The following is a 24,896-nucleotide window of genomic DNA, read 5'->3' as shown; positions in this document are numbered from 1 at the left end:
TGTGTACGTTTTGCGCGGTGGCGCGAAGGTGCGTTAAATTTATTTACCCAGCTGTCCAGGAAATTTAAAGAAAACACATTAGTTTGTATTACGTGACCACGAATCAGTCTTTTGTGTCCACGTAATACCAATTTCGTGGCCACGATTTATTTTTTTTTATTTTTTTTTTTACCATGACAGCTGAGGGACTCCGTATAAACATGTCATCAATTCAGAAAAATAATAAAATTGTTATTTTTAAGAGATTATCTATTTCATTCATAAATCAAACTGTTTTCAGTCGATCTCATGTCTGTAATCTCCAGTTGGAGCGGGATTTTGAAGGTGTTTTCCTGCTCCAGGTGTGTAAGCCAGCCTCTGCTCCAGGTATTTTCTGCCTCAGCTGGTGTTTCACCACTTCCTGATGTTAGCCTAACTGGTGGCAAGTGTGAAACAGGACTCGTCTCCACTCAGGAGGTTTGTTCTCAACTTCCTGTAAATACATGAAATAATTTTCTTTAAACAGCTTTAGAGTCCGTGGAAATGTTGGAGTTTAGTTCTTCCTGACCTCCGCTGCAGACCAGATATCAGTTTCGTTTGTCAGTGACTGCAGGGTGTAAAAAGTATAAATGACAACATTATATTTTAAGAATTTCTTTAATAGTCAGAGCTACACTGATGATGCTGGATTATTCAGAAACAGAAAACATCCAGGGTGAAATGGGAATGATGATTGTGGAACAAACCGAAGCCTTTGTAAATGTGACCAACTTTAAATCAGTGTGTCCATGTTGTTGAAAACAGGAGAACCGTTCTGGAGAGAACGTTTGGTTCATCACTGAGTGTCCATCGTCTGAACCGATTCATCCACCACGTCCAGACAGAGAGGGGTCTCGGTGCTGCTCAGGACCGCTGTGGTGCCGGGCTTGTACCTGTACTGTCCCTCTCTGGAAGAGTAGAAGAAACATGAAACAACTAACAATCCATCCATCCATCCATTCATCCATCCATCCATCTGTCCATCCATCCATCCATCCATAAATACATCCATTCATCCATCCATCCATCTGTCCATCTGTCCATCCATCCATCCACTGGTCCGTCCGTCTGTCCATCCATCCATCCATCCATCCATCCATCCATCCATAAATACATCCATAAATACATCCATTCATCCATCCATCCATCTGTCCATCCATCCATCCACTGGTCCGTCCGTCTGTCCATCCATCCATCCATCCATCCATCCATCCATCCATAAATACATCCATAAATACATCCATCCATCCATCCGTCCATCTGTCCATCCATCCATCCATAAATACATCCATTCATCCATCAATCCATCTGTCCATCTATCCATCCATCCACCCATCTATAAATAATGTTCTGTATGTATGTATGTATGTATACTACTGTGTCTTGTTCTGTATGTATGTATGTATGTATACTACTGTGTCTTGTTCTGTATGTATGTATGTATGTATACTACTGTGTCTTGTTCTGTATGTATGTATGTATGTATACTACTGTGTCTTGTTCTGTATGTATGTATGTATGTATACTACTGTGTCTTGTTCTGTATGTATGTATGTATGTATACTACTGTGTCTTGTTCTGTTTGTATGTATGTATGTATACTACTGTGTCTTGTTCTGTATGTATGTATGTATGTATACTACTGTGTCTTGTTCTGTTTGTATGTATGTATGTATACTACTGTGTCTTGTTCTGTATGTATGTATGTATGTATACTACTGTGTCTTGTTCTGTTTGTATGTATGTATGTATACTACTGTGTCTTGTTCTGTATGTATGTATGTATGTATACTACTGTGTCTTGTTCTGTTTGTATGTATGTATGTATACTACTGTGTCTTGTTCTGTATGTATGTATGTATGTATACTACTGTGTCTTGTTCTGTTTGTATGTATGTATGTATACTACTGTGTCTTGTTCTGTATGTATGTATGTATGTATACTACTGTGTCTTGTTCTGTTTGTATGTATGTATGTATACTACTGTGTCTTGTTCTGTTTGTATGTATGTATGTATACTACTGTGTCTTGTTCTGTATGTATGTATGTATGTATACTACTGTGTCTTGTTCTGTTTGTATGTATGTATGTATACTACTGTGTCTTGTTCTGTTTGTATGTATGTATGTATGTATACTACTGTGTCTTGTTCTGTTTGTAAGTATGTATGTATACTACTGTGTCTTGTTCTGTATGTATGTATGTATGTATACTACTGTGTCTTGTTCTGTTTGTATGTATGTATGTATACTACTGTGTCTTGTTCTGTATGTATGTATGTATGTATACTACTGTGTCTTGTTCTGTTTGTATGTATGTATGTATACTACTGTGTCTTGTTCTGTTTGTATGTATGTATGTATACTACTGTGTCTTGTTCTGTTTGTATGTATGTATGTATACTACTGTGTCTTGTTCTGTATGTATGTATGTATGTATACTACTGTGTCTTGTTCTGTTTGTATGTATGTATGTATACTACTGTGTCTTGTTCTGTTTGTATGTATGTATGTATACTACTGTGTCTTGTTCTGTTTGTATGTATGTATGTATACTACTGTGTCTTGTTCTGTTTGTAAGTATGTATGTATACTACTGTGTCTTGTTCTGTTTGTATGTATGTATGTATACTACTGTGTCTTGTTCTGTATGTATGTATGTATGTATACTACTGTGTCTTGTTCTGTATGTATGTATGTATGTATACTACTGTGTCTTGTTCTGTATGTATGTATGTATGTATACTACTGTGTCTTGTTCTGTATGTATGTATGTATGTATACTACTGTGTCTTGTTCTGTATGTATGTATGTATGTATGTATACTACTGTGTCTTGTTCTGTTTGTATGTATGTATGTATACTACTGTGTCTTGTTCTGTATGTATGTATGTATGTATACTACTGTGTCTTGTTCTGTTTGTATGTATGTATGTATACTACTGTGTCTTGTTCTGTTTGTATGTATGTATGTATACTACTGTGTCTTGTTCTGTTTGTATGTATGTATGTATACTACTGTGTCTTGTTCTGTATGTAAGTATGTATGTATACTACTGTGTCTTGTTCTGTTTGTATGTATGTATGTATACTACTGTGTCTTGTTCTGTATGTATGTATGTATGTATACTACTGTGTCTTGTTCTGTATGTAAGTATGTATGTATACTACTGTGTCTTGTTCTGTATGTAAGTATGTATGTATACTACTGTGTCTTGTTCTGTATGTATGTATGTATACTACTGTGTCTTGTTCTGTTTGTATGTATGTATGTATACTACTGTGTCTTGTTCTGTATGTATGTATGTATACTACTGTGTCTTGTTCTGTTTGTATGTATGTATGTATACTACTGTGTCTTGTTCTGTATGTAAGTATGTATGTATACTACTGTGTCTTGTTCTGTATGTAAGTATGTATGTATACTACTGTGTCTTGTTCTGTTTGTATGTATGTATGTATACTACTGTGTCTTGTTCTGTATGTATGTATGTATGTATACTACTGTGTCTTGTTCTGTTTGTATGTATGTATGTATACTACTGTGTCTTGTTCTGTTTGTATGTATGTATGTATACTACTGTGTCTTGTTCTGTATGTATGTATGTATGTATACTACTGTGTCTTGTTCTGTTTGTATGTATGTATGTATACTACTGTGTCTTGTTCTGTTTGTATGTATGTATGTATACTACTGTGTCTTGTTCTGTATGTATGTAGTATGTATGTATGTATACTACTGTGTCTTGTTCTGTTTGTATGTATGTATGTATACTACTGTGTCTTGTTCTGTTTGTATGTATGTATGTATACTACTGTGTCTTGTTCTGTATGTATGTATGTATGTATGTATACTACTGTGTCTTGTTCTGTATGTATGTATGTATGTATACTACTGTGTCTTGTTCTGTATGTATGTATGTATGTATACTACTGTGTCTTGTTCTGTATGTATGTATGTATGTATACTACTGTGTCTTGTTCTGTTTGTTTGTATGTATGTATACGACTGTGTCTTGTTCTGTTTGTATGTATGTATGTATACTACTGTGTCTTGTTCTGTATGTATGTATGTATGTATACTACTGTGTCTTGTTCTGTATGTATGTATGTATGTATACTACTGTGTCTTGTTCTGTATGTATGTATGTATGTATACTACTGTGTCTTGTTCTGTTTGTATGTATGTATGTATACTACTGTGTCTTGTTCTGTTTGTATGTATGTATGTATACTACTGTGTCTTGTTCTGTATGTATGTATGTATGTATACTACTGTGTCTTGTTCTGTATGTATGTATGTATGTATACTACTGTGTCTTGTTCTGTTTTGTATGTATGTATGTATACTACTGTGTCTTGTTCTGTTTGTATGTATGTATGTATACTACTGTGTCTTGTTCTGTTTGGTATGTATGTATGTATACTACTGTGTCTTGTTCTGTTTGTATGTATGTATGTATACTACTGTGTCTTGTTCTGTATGTATGTATGTATGTATACTACTGTGTCTTGTTCTGTATGTATGTATGTATGTATACTACTGTGTCTTGTTCTGTATGTATGTATGTATGTATACTACTGTGTCTTGTTCTGTATGTATGTATGTATGTATACTACTGTGTCTTGTTCTGTTTGTTATGTATGTATGTATACTACTGTGTCTTGTTCTGTATGTATGTATGTATGTATACTACTGTGTCTTGTTCTGTTTGTATGTATGTATGTATGTATACTACTGTGTCTTGTTCTGTTTGTAAGTATGTATGTATACTACTGTGTCTTGTTCTGTTTGTATGTATGTATGTATACTACTGTGTCTTGTTCTGTTTGTATGTATGTATGTATACTACTGTGTCTTGTTCTGTATGTATGTATGTATGTATGTATACTACTGTGTCTTGTTCTGTTTGTAAGTATGTATGTATACTACTGTGTCTTGTCTGTTTGTAAGTATGTATGTATACTACTGGTGTCTTGTTCTGTATGTATGTATGTATGTATACTACTGTGTCTTGTTCTGTATGTATGTATGTATGTATACTACTGTGTCTTGTTCTGTTTGTATGTATGTATGTATACTACTGTGTCTTGTTCTGTTTGTTATGTATGTATGTATACTACTGTGTCTTGTTCTGTATGTATGTATGTATTGTATACTACTGTGTCTTGTTCTGTATGTATGTATGTATGTTACTACTGTGTCTTGTTCTGTTTGTATGTATGTATGTATACTACTGTTGTTTGTTCTGTATGTATGTTATGTATGTATACTACTGTGTCTTGTTCTGTATGTATGTATGTATGTATACTACTGTGTCTTGTTCTGTTTGTATGTATGTATGTATACTACTGTGTCTTGTTCTGTTTGTATGTAATGTATGTATACTACTGTGTCTTGTTCTGTTTGTATGTATGTATGTATACTACTGTGTCTTGTTCTGTTTGTATGTATGTATGTATACTACTGTGTCTTGTTCTGTTTTGTATGTCTGTATGTATGTATGTATACTACTGTGTCTTGTTCTGTATGTATGTATGTACTACTGTGTCTTGTTCTGTTGTATGTATGTATGTATACTACTGTGTCTTGTTCTGTTTGTTTGTATGTATGTATACTACTGTGTCTTGTTCTGTATGTATGTATGTATGTATACTACTGTGTCTTGTTCTGTTTGTATGTATGTATGTATACTACTGTGTCTTGTTCTGTTTGTATGTATGTATGTATACTACTGTGTCTTGTTCTGTTTGTATGTATGTATGTATACTACTGTGTCTTGTTCTGTTTGTATGTATGTATGGTATACTACTGTGTCTTGTTCTGTTTGTATGTATGTATGTATACTACTGTGTCTTGTTCTGTTTGTTTGTATGTATGTATACTACTGGTCTTGTTCTGTATGTATGTATGTATGTATACTACTGTGTCTTGTTCTGTATGGTATGTATGTATGTATACTACTGTGTCTTGTTCTGTTTGTATGTATGTATGTATACTACTGTGTCTTGTTCTGTTGATGTATGTATGTAAGTATACTACTGTGTCTTGTTCTGTTTGTATGTATGTATGTATACTACTGTGTCTTGTTCTGTTTTGTATGTATGTATGTATACTACTGTGTCTTGTTCTGTTTTGTATGTATGTATACTACTGTGTCTTGTTCTGTTTGTTGTATGTATGTATACTACTGTGTCTTGTTCTGTTGATATGTATGTATGTATACTACTGTGTCTTGTTCTGTTTTGTATGTATGTATGTATACTACTGTGTCTTGTTCTGTATGTATGTATGTATGTATACTACTGTGTCTTGTTCTGTATGTATGTATGTATGTATACGACTTGGTCTTATTCTGTTTGTAAGTATGTATGTATACTACTGTGTCTTGTTCTGTTTGTATGTATGTATGTATGTATACTACTGTGTCTTGTTCTGTATGTATGTATGTATGTATACTACTGTGTCTTGTTCTGTATGTATGTATGTATGTATTACTACTGTGTCTTGTTCTGTTTGTATGTATGTATGTATACTACTGTGTCTTGTTCTGTTTGTATGTATGTATGTATACTACTGTGTCTTGTTCTGTTTGTATGTATGTATGTATACTACTGTGTCTTGTTCTGTTTGTATGTATGTATGTATGCTACTGTGTCTTGTTCTGTTTGTATGTATGTATGTATACTACTGTGGTCTTGTTCTGTTTGTATGTATGTATGTATACTACTGTGTCTTGTTCTGTTTGTTTGTATGTATGTATGTATACTACTGTGTCTTTGTTCTGTTTTGTATGTATGTATGTATACTACTGTGTCTTGTTCTGTATGTATGTATGTATGTATACTACTGTGTCTTGTTCTGTTTGTATGTATGTATGTATACTACTGTGTCTTGTTCTGTTTGTATGTATGTATGTTTACTACTGTGTCTTGTTCTGTATGTATGTATGTATGTATACTACTGTGTCTTGTTCTGTATGTATGTATGTATGTATACTACTGTGTCTTGTTCTGTATGTATGTATGTATGTATACTACTGTGTCTTGTTCTGTTTGTATGTATGTATGTATACTACTGTGTCTTGTTCTGTTGTATTATGTATGTATGTATACTACTGTGTCTTGTTCTGTATGTATGTATGTATGTATGTATACTACTGTGTCTTGTTCTGTTTGTTTGTATGTATGTATACTACTGTGCCTTGTTCTGTATGTATGTATGTATGTATACTACTGTGTCTTGTTCTGTTTGTATGTATGTATGTATGTATGACTACTGTGTCTTGTTCTGTTTGTTTGTATGTATGTATACTACTGTGTCTTGTTCTGTTTGTATGTATGTATGTATACTACTGTGTCTTGTTCTGTTTGTTTGTATGTATGTATACTACTGTGTCTTGTTCTGTTTGTATGTATGTATGATACTACTGTGTCTTGTTCTGTTTGTATGTATGTATGTATACTACTGTGTCTTGTTCTGTTTGTATGTATGTATGTATACTACTGTGTCTTGTTCTGTTTGTATGTATGTATGTATACTACTGTGTCTTGTTCTGTTTGTATGTATGTATGTATACTACTGTGTCTTGTTCTGTTTGTATGTATGTATGTATGTATACTACTGTGTCTTGTTCTGTTTGTATGTATGTATGTATACTACTGTGTCTTGTTCTGTTTGTATGTATGTATGTATACTACTGTGTCTTGTTCTGTTTGTATGTATGTATGTATACTACTGTGTCTTGTTCTGTTTGTATGTATGTATGTATACTACTGTGTCTTGTTCTGTATGTATGTATGTTATGTATGTATACTACTGTGTCTTGTTCTGTATGTATGTATGTATGTATACTACTGTGTCTTGTTCTGTATGTATGTATGTATGTATACTACTGTGTCTTGTTCTGTATGTATGTATGTATGTATACTACTGTGTCTTGTTCTGTTTGTATGTATGTATGTATACTACTGTGTCTTGTTCTGTTTGTATGTATGTATGTATACTACTGTGTCTTGTTCTGTTTGTATGTATGTATGTATGTATACTACTGTGTCTTGTTCTGTTTGTAAGTATGTATGTATACTACTGTGTCTTGTTCTGTTAGTATGTATGTATGTATGTATACTACTGTGTCTCGTTCTGTTTGTATGTATGTATGTATACTACTGTGTCTTGTTCTGTTTGTATGTATGTATGTATACTACTGTGTCTTGTTCTGTTTGTATGTATGTATGTATACTACTGTGTCTTGTTCTGTTTTGTATGTATGTATGTATACTACTGTGTCTTGTTCTTTTGTGTATGTATGTATGTATACTACTGTGTCTTGTTCTGTTTGTAAGTATGTATGTATACTACTGTGTCTTGTTCTGTTGTATGTATGTATGTATGTATACTACTGTGTCTCGTTCTGTATGTATGTATGTATGTATGTATGTATACTACTGTGTCTCGTTCTGTTTGTATGTATGTATGGTATACTACTGTGTCTTGTTCTGTTTGTATGTATGTATGTATACTACTGTGTCTTGTTCTGTATGTATGTATGTATGTATACTACCTGTGTCTTGTCTGTATGTATGTATGTATGTATACTACTGTGTCTTGTTCTGTATGTTTGTATGTATGTATACTACTGTGTCTTGTTCTGTTTGTATGTATGTATGTATACTACTGTGTCTTGTTCTGTTTGTATGTATGTATGTATACTACTGTGTCTTGTTCTGTTTGTATGTATGTATGTATACTACTGTGTCTTGTTCTGTTTGTATGTATGTATGTATACTACTGTGTCTTGTTCTTTTTGTATGTATGTATGTATACTACTGTGTCTTGTTCTGTTTGTATGTATGTATGTATACTACTGTGTCTTGTTCTGTTTGTTTGTATGTATGTATGTATACTACTGTGTCTTGTTCTGTTTGTATGTATGTATGTATACTACTGTGTCTTGTTCTGTTTGTATGTATGTATGTATACTACTGTGTCTTGTTCTGTATGTATGTATGTATACTACTGTGTCTTGTTCTGTTTGTATGTATGTATGTATACTACTGTGTCTTGTTCTGTTTGTATGTATGTATGTATACTACTGTGTCTTGTTCTTTTTGTATGTATGTATGTATACTACTGTGTCTTGTTCTGTTTGTATGTATGTATGTATACTACTGTGTCTTGTTCTGTATGTATGTATGTATGTATACTACTGTGTCTTGTTCTGTTTGTATGTATGTATGTATACTACTGTGTCTTGTTCTGTATGTATGTATGTATACTACTGTGTCTTGTTCTGTTTGTATGTATGTATGTATACTACTGTGTCTTGTTCTGTATGTAAGTATGTATGTATACTACTGTGTCTTGTTCTGTATGTATGTATGTATACTACTGTGTCTTGTTCTGTATGTATGTATGTATACTACTGTGTCTTGTTCTGTTTGTATGTATGTATGTATACTACTGTGTCTTGTTCTGTATGTAAGTATGTATGTATACTACTGTGTCTTGTTCTGTATGTATGTATGTATACTACTGTGTCTTGTTCTGTTTGTATGTATGTATGTATACTACTGTGTCTTGTTCTGTATGTAAGTATGTATGTATACTACTGTGTCTTGTTCTGTATGTAAGTATGTATGTATACTACTGTGTCTTGTTCTGTTTGTATGTATGTATGTATACTACTGTGTCTTGTTCTGTATGTATGTATGTATGTATGTATGTATACTACTGTGTCTTGTTCTGTATGTAAGTATGTATGTATACTACTGTGTCTTGTTCTGTATGTATGTATGTATGTATACTACTGTGTCTTGTTCTGTATGTATGTATGTATGTATACTACTGTGTCTTGTTCTGTATGTAAGTATGTATGTATACTACTGTGTCTTGTTCTGTATGTATGTATGTATACTACTGTGTCTTGTTCTGTATGTATGTATGTATACTACTGTGTCTTGTTCTGTTTGTATGTATGTATGTATACTACTGTGTCTTGTTCTGTATGTAAGTATGTATGTATACTACTGTGTCTTGTTCTGTTTGTATGTATGTATGTATACTACTGTGTCTTGTTCTGTTTGTATGTATGTATGTATACTACTGTGTCTTGTTCTGTTTGTATGTATGTATGTATACTACTGTGTCTTGTTCTGTATGTAAGTATGTATGTATACTACTGTGTCTTGTTCTGTATGTATGTATGTATGTATACTACTGTGTCTTGTTCTGTTTGTATGTATGTATGTATACTACTGTGTCTTGTTCTGTTTGTATGTATGTATGTATACTACTGTGTCTTGTTCTGTTTGTATGTATGTATGTATACTACTGTGTCTTGTTCTGTATGTATGTATGTATGTATACTACTGTGTCTTGTTCTGTATGTATGTATGTATGTATACTACTGTGTCTTGTTCTGTTTGTATGTATGTATGTATACTACTGTGTCTTGTTCTGTATGTATGTATGTATGTATGTATACTACTGTGTCTTGTTCTGTTTGTATGTATGTATGTATACTACTGTGTCTTGTTCTGTATGTATGTATGTATGTATACTACTGTGTCTTGTTCTGTATGTATGTATGTATGTATACTACTGTGTCTTGTTCTGTATGTAAGTATGTATGTATACTACTGTGTCTTGTTCTGTATGTATGTATGTATACTACTGTGTCTTGTTCTGTATGTATGTATGTATACTACTGTGTCTTGTTCTGTTTGTATGTATGTATGTATACTACTGTGTCTTGTTCTGTATGTAAGTATGTATGTATACTACTGTGTCTTGTTCTGTTTGTATGTATGTATGTATACTACTGTGTCTTGTTCTGTTTGTATGTATGTATGTATACTACTGTGTCTTGTTCTGTATGTAAGTATGTATGTATACTACTGTGTCTTGTTCTGTATGTATGTATGTATGTATACTACTGTGTCTTGTTCTGTTTGTATGTATGTATGTATACTACTGTGTCTTGTTCTGTTTGTATGTATGTATGTATACTACTGTGTCTTGTTCTGTATGTAAGTATGTATGTATACTACTGTGTCTTGTTCTGTTTGTATGTATGTATGTATACTACTGTGTCTTGTTCTGTATGTATGTATGTATGTATACTACTGTGTCTTGTTCTGTATGTAAGTATGTATGTATACTACTGTGTCTTGTTCTGTATGTATGTATGTATGTATACTACTGTGTCTTGTTCTGTTTGTATGTATGTATGTATACTACTGTGTCTTGTTCTGTTTGTATGTATGTATGTATACTACTGTGTCTTGTTCTGTATGTATGTATGTATGTATACTACTGTGTCTTGTTCTGTATGTATGTATGTATGTATACTACTGTGTCTTGTTCTGTTTGTATGTATGTATGTATACTACTGTGTCTTGTTCTGTTTGTATGTATGTGTGTATACTACTGTGTCTTGTTCTGTTTGTATGTATGTATGTATACTACTGTGTCTTTTTCTGTTTGTATGTATGTATGTATACTACTGTGTCGTGTTCTGTATGTATGTATGATGTATGTATGTATGTATGTATACTACTGTGTCTTGTTCTGTTTGTAAGTATGTATGTATACTACTGTGTCTTGTTCTGTTTGTATGTATGTATGTATACTACTGTGTCTTGTTCTGTATGTATGTATGTATGTATACTACTGTGTCTTGTTCTGTATGTATGTATGTATGTATACTACTGTGTCTTGTTCTGTATGTATGTATGTATGTATACTACTGTGTCTTGTTCTGTATGTATGTATGTATGTATACTACTGTGTCTTGTTCTGTTTGTATGTATGTATGTATACTTACTGTGTCTTGTTCTGTATGTATGTATGTATGTATACTACTGTGTCTTGTTCTGTTTGTATGTATGTATGTATACTACTGTGTCTTGTTCTGTTTGTATGTATGTATGTATACTACTGTGTCTTGTTCTGTATGTATGTATGTATGTATACTACTGTGTCTTGTTCTGTATGTATGTATGTATGTATACTACTGTGTCTTGTTCTGTATGTAAGTATGTATGTATACTACTGTGTCTTGTTCTGTATGTATGTATGTATACTACTGTGTCTTGTTCTGTATGTATGTATGTATACTACTGTGTCTTGTTCTGTTTGTATGTATGTATGTATACTACTGTGTCTTGTTCTGTATGTAAGTATGTATGTATACTACTGTGTCTTGTTCTGTTTGTATGTATGTATGTATACTACTGTGTCTTGTTCTGTTTGTATGTATGTATGTATACTACTGTGTCTTGTTCTGTATGTAAGTATGTATGTATACTACTGTGTCTTGTTCTGTTTGTATGTATGTATGTATACTACTGTGTCTTGTTCTGTTTGTATGTATGTATGTATACTACTGTGTCTTGTTCTGTATGTAAGTATGTATGTATACTACTGTGTCTTGTTCTGTATGTAAGTATGTATGTATACTACTGTGTCTTGTTCTGTATGTATGTATGTATGTATACTACTGTGTCTTGTTCTGTTTGTATGTATGTATGTATACTACTGTGTCTTGTTCTGTTTGTATGTATGTATGTATACTACTGTGTCTTGTTCTGTTTGTATGTATGTATGTATACTACTGTGTCTTGTTCTGTATGTATGTATGTATGTATACTACTGTGTCTTGTTCTGTTTGTATGTATGTATGTATACTACTGTGTCTTGTTCTGTATGTATGTATGTATGTATGTATACTACTGTGTCTTGTTCTGTATGTATGTATGTATGTATACTACTGTGTCTTGTTCTGTTTGTATGTATGTATGTATACTACTGTGTCTTGTTCTGTTTGTATGTATGTATGTATACTACTGTGTCTTGTTCTGTATGTAAGTATGTATGTATACTACTGTGTCTTGTTCTGTTTGTATGTATGTATGTATACTACTGTGTCTTGTTCTGTATGTATGTATGTATGTATACTACTGTGTCTTGTTCTGTATGTAAGTATGTATGTATACTACTGTGTCTTGTTCTGTATGTATGTATGTATGTATACTACTGTGTCTTGTTCTGTTTGTATGTATGTATGTATACTACTGTGTCTTGTTCTGTTTGTATGTATGTATGTATACTACTGTGTCTTGTTCTGTATGTATGTATGTATGTATACTACTGTGTCTTGTTCTGTATGTATGTATGTATGTATACTACTGTGTCTTGTTCTGTTTGTATGTATGTATGTATACTACTGTGTCTTGTTCTGTTTGTATGTATGTGTGTATACTACTGTGTCTTGTTCTGTTTGTATGTATGTATGTATACTACTGTGTCTTTTTCTGTTTGTATGTATGTATGTATACTACTGTGTCGTGTTCTGTATGTATGTATGTATGTATGTATGTATGTATGTATACTACTGTGTCTTGTTCTGTTTGTAAGTATGTATGTATACTACTGTGTCTTGTTCTGTTTGTATGTATGTATGTATACTACTGTGTCTTGTTCTGTATGTATGTATGTATGTATACTACTGTGTCTTGTTCTGTATGTATGTATGTATGTATACTACTGTGTCTTGTTCTGTATGTATGTATGTATGTATACTACTGTGTCTTGTTCTGTATGTATGTATGTATGTATACTACTGTGTCTTGTTCTGTATGTATGTATGTATGTATACTACTGTGTCTTGTTCTGTTTGTATGTATGTATGTATACTACTGTGTCTTGTTCTGTTTGTATGTATGTATGTATACTACTGTGTCTTGTTCTGTATGTATGTATGTATGTATACTACTGTGTCTTGTTCTGTTTGTAAGTATGTATGTATACTACTGTGTCTTGTTCTGTTTGTATGTATGTATGTATACTACTGTGTCTTGTTCTGTATGTAAGTATGTATGTATACTACTGTGTCTTGTTCTGTATGTATGTATGTATGTATACTACTGTGTCTTGTTCTGTTTGTATGTATGTATGTATACTACTGTGTCTTGTTCTGTATGTATGTATGTATGTATACTACTGTGTCTTGTTCTGTATGTATGTATGTATGTATACTACTGTGTCTTGTTCTGTTTGTATGTATGTATGTATACTACTGTGTCTTGTTCTGTTTGTATGTATGTATGTATACTACTGTGTCTTGTTCTGTATGTAAGTATGTATGTATACTACTGTGTCTTGTTCTGTATGTAAGTATGTATGTATACTACTGTGTCTTGTTCTGTTTGTATGTATGTATGTATACTACTGTGTCTTGTTCTGTATGTATGTATGTATGTATACTACTGTGTCTTGTTCTGTTTGTATGTATGTATGTATACTACTGTGTCTTGTTCTGTTTGTATGTATGTATGTATACTACTGTGTCTTGTTCTGTATGTAAGTATGTATGTATACTACTGTGTCTTGTTCTGTTTGTATGTATGTGTGTATACTACTGTGTCTTGTTCTGTTTGTATGTATGTATGTATACTACTGTGTCTTGTTCTGTTTGTATGTATGTATGTATACTACTGTGTCTTGTTCTGTTTGTATGTATGTATGTATGTATACTACTGTGTCTTGTTCTGTTTGTATGTATGTATGTATACTACTGTGTCTTGTTCTGTTTGTATGTATGTATGTATACTACTGTGTCTTGTTCTGTATGTAAGTATGTATGTATACTACTGTGTCTTGTTCTGTTTGTATGTATGTATGTATACTACTGTGTCTTGTTCTGTTTGTATGTATGTATGTATACTACTGTGTCTTGTTCTGTTTGTATGTATGTATGTATGTATACTACTGTGTCTTGTTCTGTTTGTATGTATGTATGTATACTACTGTGTCTTGTTCTGTTTGTATGTATGTATGTATACTACTGTGTCTTGTTCTGTTTGTATGTATGTATGTATACTACTGTGTCTTGTTCTGTTTGTATGTATGTATGTATACTACTGTGTCTTGTTCTGTTTGTATGTATGTATGTATACTACTGTGTCTTGTTCTGTATGTATGTATGTATGTATACTACTGTGTCTTGTTCTGTATGTATGTATGTATGTATACTACTGTGTCTTGTTCTGTATGTATGTATGTATGTATACTACTGTGTCTTGTTCTGTATGTATGTATGTATGTATACTACTGTGTCTTGTTCTGTTTGTATGTATGTATGTATACTACTGTGTCTTGTTCTGTTTGTATGTATGTATGTATACTACTGTGTCTTGTTCTGTTTGTATGTATGTATGTATACTACTGTGTCTTGTTCTGTTTGTATGTATGTATGTATACTACTGTGTCTTGTTCTGTTTGTATGTATGTATGTATACTACTGTGTCTTGTTCTGTTTGTATGTATGTATGTATACTACTGTGTCTTGTTCTGTATGTATGTATGTATGTATACTACTGTGTCTTGTTCTGTTTGTATGTATGTATGTATACTACTGTGTCTTGTTCTGTATGTATGTATGTATGTATACTACTGTGTCTTGTTCTGTTTGTATGTATGTATGTATACTACTGTGTCTTGTTCTGTATGTATGTATGTATGTATACTACTGTGTCTTGTTCTGTTTGTATGTATGTATGTATACTACTGGGTTTCTGTTATCTGTAGTTAGTTCATTTTGTTAGCTTCATGTCTTTTTGTTAGCTTCATGTTTTTGCTTCATGTGTTCATCCTTAGTCTCTTGTGTTTGCTTCTTTATGCCTTAGTATAACCTTCCAGTTTTTAGTTTAGTTAAGTAAAGCATCTTGATTTTGCATCCCATGCTCCTGTCTCATCATTTTGGGTCCACACCACCACCTCTGCGTGACATACCCTTGACATTACGAGCGGTTAGCGTGCAACATGTCTCCCAATTGGAAGGATGCAGCGCACACCTAGGTGCTTTACTGCCCACTAGAGGCCTGGCATGTGCATTGCATCGTTTCTGGTCCTATTTGCAATTTTACCATTTTAACATTTTACCAATGTCCCTGCATGACAATAGTTGTCATTCCGCTGTAGTGTAAAATGCATTTTTTGCGTGGAAACGTGGTGTAAACAGGCCCTAATGTGGCTCTGTTTCCTTGTGATATGTGCTGACAGATGAAGATTTTCAAGTCCACAAAGCACATGTAGACTGGTTGGACCTTCTAGGATCCTGCTAGGATGTAGACCTGGTCCAGGATCAGGATGTTTTCATCCTCAGAATATTGGTCAGAACATTTTTACGTGTAAAATTGTAGACATGAGAGTATATTTTCTTCTCCTTGGCCGTACATTTGTCAGGGTTGATTATTTAATCTTCTCACCTTTTCCCCTTCGTTGCGGGCTTGTCGTAACCTCTCAAGAACTCTACTCCAGCTTCGGTGATGACACACAAATCCACGTTGCTGCCTGAACCCAGGTCACAGAAAATCCCTGCAGCGATGGCGTCTCTTACCAGCTGCTTCGCTTCCTCCAACTTCAAACAGAAAAAAAAGATGTGAAGTCTTCAGCTCGTCTCAGCAGACCAGTGGTGTCAACAGTTGGTCCTTAAGGTCGACGTCCTACAGGTTTTCCATTTATACCTGCTCCAATACACCTGGCTTCCATTAAATGGATCCAACAGCCCAGGAAGTTCTCCACAATGACTGGATCATTTGTATCAGATGTGTTGGAGCAGTAACACATGTAAAGCCTGGATGATTGTGGCCCTCGGGGACCGCAGCTGGACATCCCTGAACTAGCCTAACCTTTGCATGGCTGAAATGAAGGACCAAGGTAAAACATTTTAACTACGATGCTGTTGGACCTCTGTAACACAGATGAAATTGCTGAATAAATGTCTAATATTGAACATTTAAAGACACACAACAGACTTTTTGTCATTTTCTCGTCAGCCGCTCCCTATCGACAGCTAATCCAGCCTCCATCTTGCATCCTTTAGCTCTCTCCAGCTAGCAGAAGACCATCTTACCACGACTCGTTTAGTCCCTTTCTCTCTTTTAATCTTTTTGTGTTTCTTTGCTGAATCAGCGACGTTGCGTGTTCAAAACAGCCAGCATGTTTTCTAGCTTGAAGCGAAACTCTGCTGGAATGTCACGTCGTGTCACGGATGTAAAAGTTGTAAGGTGTTGGTTTCTCAGCCTCAGGATGCTGCTGGGTAGCAGCAACTTCAGAAATGCTCATGATAGATGTCACTGTGTCATTGAACACATCTGTGACGTATATTTTAAGAAACTTACGTAATGCGCCTTTAACATAAAAACAATAAAGATTATCTTTGTTTTTAACAGGCAGATGGTGGTTCTTACCTCCATGTTTGGTTTGAATCTGTCCTCAAATACAGAAACAGCAGCTGCAGCTCCAGAACCTAAAACCAAAATTTAGTTATTAATCAATGATTTCCAGTCAATGCATTTTCAATGTCTTTGTATCAGCTGAAGACAGAAGTACTGACGCTGGTGTCAGTATAAGAGTGGCATCCAAACACCTGCAGAACTTCATATGCCTTCTGGAAGCTGCACAAACTTCTAAATACACTCAATTATAGACGTAGTTCTTATGCCAACTTGTCTGAGTGGACAGAAATGTCCCTGAGCTGTTGACCATTAGGACAACACTAATTCCCTGATGATTCTGCTGTTGTCGTGTTTTCTAAGTATACAGCTACAGTTACGGTTTTCAAACACCATCTTCTTCCTGAAACACAATGTGGTTTGATTCTACACATCTGGGTGATCAGTAATCAGAATGGTTGTAGGGGATTATTATGTCTCTTATCTGTAAGTTCACACAAAGAAAAAGGGCAGAAAAAAGGTTTCTTTGCATTTTTCTGATGGTTTTGAACAATCAGAATAAATGTTTTTTTAGTAAATGATTACGATATAAGTTAATAACGGTGTGGCCATGTACAACAACATGACAACAGTGAAATGGCCAAAACATGAAACAGCAGTTTCAAAAAACTTTGTTTGGGTTTGGCGTTCCCAAACTGACTGGTAGAGATGGATCAGGCAGGTTTATTTACACTTTTTTAACAGAAATTCATCGTGACTGCAAATGTACCTCTACCAAATGGTTAGTTACCTCTAACAAACCTTAAAGGGTTCATTTTAATACAGGCAACAAATGACCAGAAATGCTGGGAATATCCTGCTGGGTCTCAGTTTCTGTTCCAAACTCAGATCAGAACCCCCCAGAACCACAAAGTGTCTGCATGACATACAGAAGCTATTCAGGTGTTTCTACACTCTACTGCCCCCACCCTCATAGATCCTGGTTTAAAAGATGCTCTGCAGGTTTCCAGTATATTTGAGGTCAGGAGATAACTGGTCCCACTGTGAGTTTTTCTACGTTTGTCACCATGCAGGAACACCAGCAGCCAAAGATGCTGCTGGTGTTCCTGCATGATGGGATGGAGTGTTGTCTTTACTGCAGAAGGAACGCTTCTTCCTTTATACCGAGAAACTGGACTCAGAGACCAGTCCAGTCTCTGATAAACCAGACGCTAGTTAGTCTAGAACAATCTAGACTAACTAGTCCTCCATCCATCTGAACCCTCTAGACCTCCAACCATCTAGACTAACTAATCCTCCATCCATCTGAACCATCTCGTCCTACATCCATCTGGACTAACTAGTCCTCCATCCATCTAGACTAACTAGTCCTCTATCCATCTGAACCATCTAGACCTCCATCCATCTAGACTAACTAGTCCTCCATCCATCTAGACTAACTAGTCCTCTATCCATCTGAACCATCTAGACCTCCATCCATCTAGACTAACTAATCCCCCATCCATCTGAACCATCTAGTCCTCCATCCATCTAGACCACAGGTGTCAAACTCCGGTCCTCAAGGGCCGGTATCCTGCAGGTTTTTGTTGTCTCCATGCTCCAACACACCTGACCAAAATTCCTAAATAGGTTGACAAGAAGCTGCTGGGTCCATTTGATTTTAATCAGCTGTGTTGGTAGAAAGAAACAACCAAAAACCTGCCGGATACCGGCCCTCGAGGACTGGAGTTTGACACCCCTGATCTAGACTAACTAGTCCTCCATCCATCTGAATCATCTAGTCCTCCATCTATCTAGACTAACTAGTCCTCCATCCATCTAACCATCTAGTCCTCCATCCATCTAGACTTGCTAGTCCTCCATCCGTCTGAATCATCTCGTCCGTCATCCATCTGGACTAACTAGTCCTCCATCCATCTGAACCATCTAGACCTCCATCCATCTGAACCATATAGACCTCCATCCATCTGGACTATCTAGACCTCCATCCATCTGAACCATCTAGACCTCCATCCATCTGGACTATCTAGACCTCCATCCATCTGAACCATCTAGACCTCCATCCATCTGGACTATCTAGACCTCCATCCATCTGAACCATCTAGACCTCCATCCATCTGGACTATCTAGACCTCCATCCATCTTGATCATCAAGTCCTCCATCCATCTGGACTACCAAGTCTTCCATTCATCTGGACCATGCTGACCTCCAGCCATCTGGACCATTTAGTCCTCCTTCCATCTGGACTATCCAGTCCTCCATCTAGTCCTCTATCTAACCTTCAAGATAACAGATCCGTCTCCTGACCAGACTGCAAGAAACTGGAACAACCTCTGTCTGGAGTTTCCCCTCAGAAAAATCGTTTTGCTAGAACTGTGTTTAGGTCAGCACCTCGTGTCCACCAAACACTGATTTAAAGCTTCTGATCTGGATCTGTACTTCAGACCAACAACAACGGATCTTCGCTTCATTTTGTTAAACGAATCACATGACTTCTACACACCAACCATAAAGCATCCTGCCAGCTAACTAAACGTTTGCACTAACCAGTCACTCTCCACGAGGAAAGGGTGACAACAGATTTATTTACGCAATAAAAAAGAAACAACTAACAATGAAACATGATTTTGAGATCATTCTGATGAGGAATAATTACACACATACCCATGGTGAGAAACGGTAGTTTGTCGTAGGATCCATGAGGAAAAACGCTGTACAGGTGAGCGCCAGTCACGTCCACTCCACCAACTATCACTGATGCCCCCATGTGACCCTGATACCTAAAAATAATTTTTATACAGAGACATCCTCACATCAGGATCCATCACATTCATTTATCACATCGCATCACATTCTGCTTTTTCACACCAGTCTTATTTAACAGAAAAACCCAAGAGCGTAAAGACTGCAAAAAACTCTTTAAATTCATATTATTTCAAATTTTCCACAAAGGAAGCAGGTATACATCAAAATGTCTCCTAATAAATACATCTTCATTAAGACATCCACATAAACCTGGACATTCACCAAAACAGAAAGACAACACCAAAAAGGAAAAATAAATAAATAAAAACAAAGACAAGACTTTGTTTCATCCCAGTGGTACAAATCAGGTATCCGTAGCTTAGGAGTAACATACTGCTTTTACTTACAAACGCTGATGATGCTGCATTCGATTTATACTCAGAAGTTGAATTTTCTAGTCAGAAATACAACGTGAATGCATCCGAAGTTGAAAATCTGCATTGAGCAGACCCACCTACCTGAGTTTACTTAGTAAAGATGGCTGCCCAACAAAACAATGTTGAATGAAACCAAGAGCAGAGATACATTTACGTCTAAATGTACTTGTTTAACTGCACATAAATGAGAGTTAAAGATTGGGCTTTGTAACTTCTGTCCAGATATTAAGTTTACAAAATGTGTGTATTACCCTAATAAAAGTGTTAAATGTTGTCTCTCTGCTAACATTAAGAACTGTTGCTAATATTGGTTTTCCAAGTTTTCAGACTTTGTCAACGTGAACGCTCCCAACATGGTTTTGCCGTTATTCCCAGTTCCAACTTCTGACCAGTTCCAACTTCGGAGTCCAATCAAATGCAGTGTTAACCATAAACAGAGACGGGAAACCAGGAAGCCGCTTTATCTTCCACAAAAAACCAGCTGCTACTCTATGGTGACCCCGAGAGGACATACTTCCTCCTGAAAAACCTTAAAATAACAACAACCAGGATGGTTTGTTACAACGATATACTGAGTAATAATTAATATCAGATGCAGATTAATAAGATATTAGCGCTGACTCAGCTCCTTCTGAAGTATTACAGCCGTTCAGCCTGAAAGAGGATAAATTAACCTTGTCATGATCAGGTAAATACACCCGTTCATCTCACCTGTACAGCATCTGTTTCAGCTGCCTGGTTACCATGGCAACAAGTGGCGGTCGGCCAGTGTTGAGCATGTGGAGCTCCACGTTGGACGCCATAATCTGCGTGGTCATCTCTGCATCTGCAGCCACACCGGCTCCACAGCAGCTGGAAGACACGGAGGTGGGGGTTTAGGAGAACCAAGCAAGTAGCTCCCCCAGATTCACAGGAGCCTGAATTTATTTCTTTTTTATATGGTTCCAGCAATAAAGGCTAAAAACAGAGCCAGTGATACAGGACAGTCCTGCTGAAGTCCAACACAAAACAACGTTAATGAAGAATCCATTAAATACTGCTGTTTAGCTCAACTACCAATGGAGCTCCTGGTTGAAACACCAGTTCCCCCTTTGTCCATGAGGAGTCGCCAATCCAGATTCACTGTTCCCAGCCTCCACTGAATGTGTCACAGACCTGTCACACCCCAACAGCGCTAAGGCCTGAGGGGGTAGAGAATCCCCTCCAATCTGCCAGACGTCGTGTGCTGGACAAATTACCAGGAAGGGTCACCAGCAAGTTCCTCGGATTCTTCATGTAATGTACAGTACCAAAAAAAACATCCAGTCAAAGGAAGAGGAACAGCTAGAGCGGGTGGATTTAAAAAGCATGACTTATCATTAAAACTTAGGAAATTCAGAGCCATCCATCCCCTGACGTCACTGAGACAACTGCAGAGAGGCTTAACAAACACTTCTGAGCCTTCTGATGGCAGAGGACACGGATTATCATCTGGACTTTATTCCCAGTTGCCCAGTGGAAATCCATGGGACATATGATGGTTTGTCTTTCTGCCATTGTTGCTTTTTCTGTCCATTTAAATGACAACAAACAACTTTGTTCTCTGCTTTTCTAATAACACTGCTGAAGCTACTGTACCACCAAACAGAGACGCTGGAAGTTAGGGAGAAAAGCTAGAAGCTCAACCTCCACTGATGCAAAACCGGTTCTGACACATGTCTTCTTCCTTTTTCTCAGATTCTGAAACGTTTATCTTTTTCTACCATCTGCCAGTTCATCCCTTACCTATCCATCATTTTAAAGATATTTACTGGCCTTAAACGGCTTGAACATAGATAAATGGAATAACATTCATAAAGCTCCTTTTCAGCAAATCACATTAAAGCTCTAGTAGGTAATGTTGCTCAGAGACATTTATTTTAGCCTTGGTGAAGCGGTTCCTCGTCCTGATCGTAGTCTATACATTCTGTAATCATGAACAATAAAGAATATAGTTAGACCCCTCAGTTTACTGTAAATCTGTAAAAACTCTGACCAATCTAAACGTTCCGAGCCAAATGAAGTTGTTCATTTCTTATATTTCGTAGCTTCTTCTCCCGGCTCCCCTCCTCCCCCTCCAGCAGCGCATACCTGATAGCCACACCCTGCATATAAACAGCGTGTTAGGATGAAAATAGAAGTAGTGAAGAAGAAACTTGGAGGGCAAACATGGCAGAGAAAATGCAGGAAGGATTTCCCGACACGGCTCGGTTTATTTACCTCCTCCTGCTAAACAGCCGAGAAAGAAAAAATTATTGGTGGAAAAAGTGAGAGGGTCTTGGCAACAGACTGGAAAATGAGGCGGGGCTGGATGTCCAACTCATACATGCCCCCTCAGCATTTTGATTGGTGGCCATTGCTAACCCTAACCTTAACCCCTAACCCCCATTGCCCATCTAACCCCGCCCATCTGACATCCAACCATGTCCATTTGACATCCAACCACGCCCATTTGACATCCAACTCCGCCCAATATTCAGCCCCACCCCATTTTCCAGGCTGCAAGACAGGGCACCACTTTCACATCTTGCTAGCTCCCCAACATTACCTACCCCAGCTTTAACTCCACCTCTATGAGTAAAAAATTCTTTCGTTCCAAGATAAATACAGATTTTATTCATTGTTTAAGAAATTTATGTGTTATTGTAAATAATTATACCCTGCGATGGACAGGCGTCCAGGTTGTGGCCTGCCTCTCACCCAATGATTGCTAGAATAGACGTCAGCTTCCCAGCAACCCTTATTCAGACTCAGCAGTTTGTAAAATGAATGAATGAATGTAAATAATTGTGATTATATTTGTATACTGCAGCTCCAGTTACAACATTTAGCCAGAGGAAAACTCTCATAATGACTCACACAGAGATACTTATAAAATGTAAAGACAGACAATAAAAACCCGTGAAGAAGAGATTTTCCAACACATTCAGCATCATCCAGCAGTGAAACCAATTGATTAATGATACTCACTAGATCTTTGGAGCGATATAATGAATCTTCATGCAGTTTTTGTCTGCCACCACCATGTCATCAGTAGCTCTGGTATCTGCTCCAAGGATCACACCATCCTGAGACCAAGACAAGGACAAACACTTCCAAACACTGCTTCCTGGTTCTAAACACCCGCGCCAACCAGGAAGTTTGTCTCTTTTTTCCCTACAAATATTAAATTACTGATACTTAAAGAACATTTTAGACATAGTATGTGATAGAAGTAGAGGATACTGCCTTGTGAAAGCAACGACAGCTGGAAGGGTTTCTCTATGGCTTCTGCAGTGTATCTTACTTTGTACACCACCCCAGCGATGGTGGTTCCTGTCTTCCTGGCAGTTGGAGCTTTGTAGCCGACCTCTGACAGGCTGGACTCGAAAACTGTGTTCCTGAACAAGACAAATGAGAAGCAGACAAACAGACTCACATTAGCGCTGAGTCACTATTCAGCCATGAACTGATGAGATGCAGCTGCTTTACCTGCGGCTGTTTTCGAAGCAGAAACCTCCAGGCTGCTGCTGACTGGGGTTCAGAGAGTGCAGCATTTTGAAGCTGATTCACAGAATTAGACAGAAAGGTGAAGAGTATCTCTCTGTCCTGCTGCGTGTCAGGCCGAGTGCTTCTCTGCAGTTTTTATTTTTACTTTCACTTCATCTTAAGCCAATCCTTCCTGCTCACCACTGCAAAAGATTCTCATGCTGACCGAACATTTAGCCTCAGGTTGAGGAGAGGAGCGGGAATCTGAGGGATTCTGAGGGTTTTCAGAACAGAGAAAAGGCTCCAGTTTCCTCTCTGTTAGATGTTTTCACGAGACAGCGATGAAGTTTTTGAATCGCAAATTAAATTAAAACCATTTCTTGCAGTGTGTGAAACATGAACTGTTAAAGGTGAAGCTTTTTTAATGGAGGCCTAAAAGTTCATTCAGATCTAAATAAACTTGTTCAAAACCCTCCAATCATGAATGGGAACTTCCCTGAATGATATAAAGTAAGTAGTCGGAAAGTTGAGTGAAGTACTCCCAAGAATACTTGATACTACAAATTAGTAATGTATTTCTAGAAATGAATAAAGTAACTCTAAGAATAAGTAAGGTTGTCCTGGGACTGATGTCAAAGAGGACTGTGGAGATGCCGACCCAAGAAGAAGGCAGGATGGAGAGTCGGTGCTGAGAATCTTGTTTTAGTAAATAGACCAAGAAAAAACAACTACAACACAATGAACCACCAACTCTAAACTGCTACTGTGGGGTATAAATACACAGAGAGCACAACAAGACAAGGTGAAATGGATGAACAAAATGAACCCAGGCGAACTTATAAACTGAGACAAGGCTAAACAGGAAAAACTATAAAATAAAAGAGGAAAACAGAACCGAAAACAATGCACAATATCACCACACAATGACAAAGGCATGGTAGTATCCAGAATGTTGTTCCTGTTCTGGA

General features: G+C 36.2%; 1 protein-coding gene across 1 annotated transcript; it reads right to left on the bottom strand.

Annotated features, from left to right (window-relative positions):
* Nucleotides 1-814: 814 nt before the first annotated feature.
* On the bottom strand, nt 815-24,068 carry psmb10 (proteasome 20S subunit beta 10; the record flags this gene model as incomplete). Its single annotated transcript, XM_079256544.1, has 8 exons — nt 23,932-24,068; nt 23,747-23,840; nt 23,431-23,528; nt 21,154-21,294; nt 19,925-20,040; nt 17,275-17,333; nt 16,291-16,442; nt 815-926 (listed from the first exon to the last, which is right to left on the bottom strand). Exons 1-8 carry the CDS (start codon nt 23,994-23,996, stop codon nt 815-817), a joined length of 837 nt encoding a protein of 278 aa, XP_079112670.1. The 5' UTR covers nt 23,997-24,068.
* Nucleotides 24,069-24,896: the final 828 nt, after the last annotated feature.

The sequence above is a fragment of the Telmatherina bonti genome (assembly GCF_933228915.1).
Source record: "Telmatherina bonti genome assembly, chromosome: 17".
Taxonomy (NCBI): domain Eukaryota; kingdom Metazoa; phylum Chordata; class Actinopteri; order Atheriniformes; family Telmatherinidae; genus Telmatherina; species Telmatherina bonti.
This window is presented reverse-complemented; position numbering and strand designations above follow the sequence as displayed.